Genomic DNA, 3,052 nt, shown 5'->3' with positions numbered 1-3,052 from the left:
CAATTTTTTTTTCTAAATCAACTGTAAATGTTATTAATTGTTACTATTATTACAGTCTTATTAACTCTTAGTAACTGTTATTCGCAGTCCATTTGAAACAAATTTTTGAACCTTTCTTTCGATATCGTATAATTTGTTTGATATTACAACAATATGTAATTATATATTTTGAATAAGATCCAATTTGGCATCCATACTAAAAAAAACTACGCCAGTGAAAAGAGCACAGAATATTACATCAGTGTGGTGGACGTTTCAAATAAATGTCATAACCGGTGATTTTTTTTCATAAAGTATGGAGGTTTATTGACCAAATTTTAAATAAATTGTATTTCCAGAATTTAATAGTTAATTCAAAATTTAGGAATGTTGTGTTTCCTATTAGTACTGTACCTTCGGCAGGCTATGTGAAATAAACAGTAGTGACCTTTTTAGAGGGGTCCCAAGGGTATATAAATCTACCCAGTACTGTCCTGAAATTTTGAAATCCTAACTTCAAGAGACTGTTGATTTTCTGAAGAACGTATATAGAAAAGTTATAACTATAACAATTTTTAGACAAATTAGATTTTTTTATAGGGTCACTCTCTACCCATCTAGATTGTTTCTCTGGAAAATTTGCTTCCTTTCAACAGCACAGAACTTAATTTTATCAATTAAGAATTATGTTTAAAACCTCTTTATAATTTTTACTTATAAAACAACGTTTTTTTATAAATTTGTGATTTTTAGATAACACGTGTAGCAAAAATGGTGTTTATAGGAATTCCAATCCTCTTTACACTCTGCCTGTATATCCAGAAGTCAGCATGCGATGTAGATCCTAACTTAACCGTAGAGAATGCAAATGCCTTCATAGCTGAAAACAAAGATACCATCAACCAAACATACAGGTTAAAGTACCACGCAATGGCACCCATAGGATGGATCAACGACCCCAACGGGTTTATCTTCTTCCAAGACGAATATCATTTGTTTTATCAGTACAACCCATACAACGCATATCCCAATAAAATCCACTGGGGTCACATGAAGAGCAAAGACCTGGTGCATTGGGAAGATCTGCCAGTAGCTTTGGCACCCGACCAGGACTATGACGCCGATGGGGTATTCTCTGGTAGTGCCATAGTGAAGGATGGGAAGTTATACGTGATGTATACAGGAAACAGCGGTGACAGACAAGTTCAATGCATCGCCGTCTCTGAAGATGGCATAAATTTCCAGAAAATCGACCAAAATCCGGTGTTGGACGCAAATAGTTTACCTTCGAACGCGCAGCCTCAAGATTTTAGAGACCCGAAGGTATTCCAACGTGGTGACCTCTACTACGTTGTAACTGTATCTAGAACCGTGAACGAGACAGGACAAGTGTTACTTTATCAATCAACGGACCTAATCAACTGGGAATTCAAGTCTATACTCCTCGAAGGCACCACGGAGCAGGGCAACATGTGGGAATGCCCAGACCTATTCGAACTGGACGGGAAGGATGTCTTACTCCTTTCTGCCATTGAGATGGCCAGGTCTGGTAACGACTACAGCAACATGGATTCAGTTGTTGAATTCATAGGCGAGATGAACTGGGGCGAAGGGAAGTTCGTTGTGGAATCCATGAAAGAACTTGACCACGGAATGGACTTCTACGCTACTCAATCCACTACTGATAACCAGGGGAGAAGGATCGTGATAGCTTGGATGAATATGTGGGCTAGAACTTACCCCACGGCTGACCTCGGCCACGGCTGGGTAGGAGCCATGACTTTACCACGAGAACTTCACATTAAACATGGATCTTTGGTACAGAAACCTATTTCTGAAATTGCCCGTTTCTACAAACCAGTAGCCAAGTATGTAAATATCAGGTTAACGAACCAAACTCGTAGATTTCGCAATGTCAGAGGAGTTGTTGGAGAAATGGAACTCCAAGTCAATTTAAGAAACACCAAGACCTTCACTATCGAACTAAGAGCTAACGATGACGAAAAAACTATTCTTTCTTACAATACCGAGAGCAGTGAGTTAACTTTGGATAGGACTAACAGTGGCATAACCATTACTGGAAATGAAAATCCTCAAGTTTTCGCTCGCAAGGTTCAGGCTTCCTTGAACCACAATCGTTTGAAGCTTCAGGTATTCCTGGACCGATCTTCTGTGGAAGTGTTTGTAAATGATGGGAGAGAATCTCTAACTGCTACTGTATATCCAACCGAGGTGCCTTCAGATTCAATTCGGTTCACGGCGGAAGGAACAGCTCTAATAGAGAGATTAACATTTTCCAAGATAAATTTGCACTAGAAAAATATTTTTTATTAATCTGTTGTAATTATACAAAAAATCGTCTGTTATTGTTTAATTTGGACTCTTACAGAAATAGATGAAATAAAAAAATTATGTTTGTTGATGTTCATATTTTTATTTACCTCAAGCGCCGAAATTAATGATAAATACACCAGGATAATTAGCGAAAATAAAAGAGAAACTCGAAAAAAGTCCTATAGGCGAGATTATTGTAAAATTGTCTAAAGGAACATAATATAAGACATCTCTCATCTCGTGAGTCAAAAAAATTTATTAGCTAACTTTTCTATTTAAACAAATAAGTGAGGAAAACAGTTTTTTCACTTTGCAGGGAAAATCATCAATTTTAACGAAAAGTGACTCTCAGGCAGCTTGTAGGGAGTAAAATTATCTACAAAATGACTTGTTGAATTAAAATAGGTTAATAAACAAAAATGTTATTGCAAAAAAAAGAACAAGAAAAGTGCCCATTTTTTAATTTGTTTATAACTATCGCATTTATTGTTAAAATTTTAAAAAACCTATGACAAGTTGAGGTTTTGTCATACTTTAAAAGTGTGCCAAAAGTGGGCGCTGTAGGTGTAATAGTTTTCGCACAATTCAATTTGTTTATAACGGAGGCTCCCAAAAGTTATGAACTTTAAGCCTCTGTACAGGCGTTAATTTTCAACCAAACATGATTCTGAAAGCGTCATTGTAATCTTAAAGACGTAATTAAGCGACCTATTAAAAAATATCACCGTTTTTTTGACAT

The 3,052-nt window shown here is 36.4% G+C and overlaps 1 protein-coding gene across 1 annotated transcript; it reads left to right on the top strand.

Annotated features, from left to right (window-relative positions):
• Positions 1-750: 750 nt before the first annotated feature.
• On the top strand, positions 751-2,295 carry LOC111691400 (beta-fructosidase-like). The gene has a single exon (XM_023454138.1). It carries the CDS (start codon positions 751-753, stop codon positions 2,293-2,295), a length of 1,545 nt encoding a protein of 514 aa, XP_023309906.1.
• The last annotated feature ends 757 nt before the right edge of the window (positions 2,296-3,052 follow it).

This window comes from Anoplophora glabripennis, unplaced genomic scaffold (assembly GCF_000390285.2).
Source record: "Anoplophora glabripennis isolate ALB-LARVAE unplaced genomic scaffold, Agla_2.0 scaffold217, whole genome shotgun sequence".
In the NCBI taxonomy this organism is placed as follows: domain Eukaryota; kingdom Metazoa; phylum Arthropoda; class Insecta; order Coleoptera; family Cerambycidae; genus Anoplophora; species Anoplophora glabripennis.
Note: the sequence above shows the minus strand (reverse complement) of the source record. Positions and strands in the feature narration are given on the sequence as shown.

What these genes read in the sequence shown, in the direction of transcription:
- LOC111691400 (XM_023454138.1), top strand. Translation starts at nt 751, where the DNA reads ATGGTGTTTATAGGAATTCCAATCCTCTTTACACTCTGCCTGTATATC.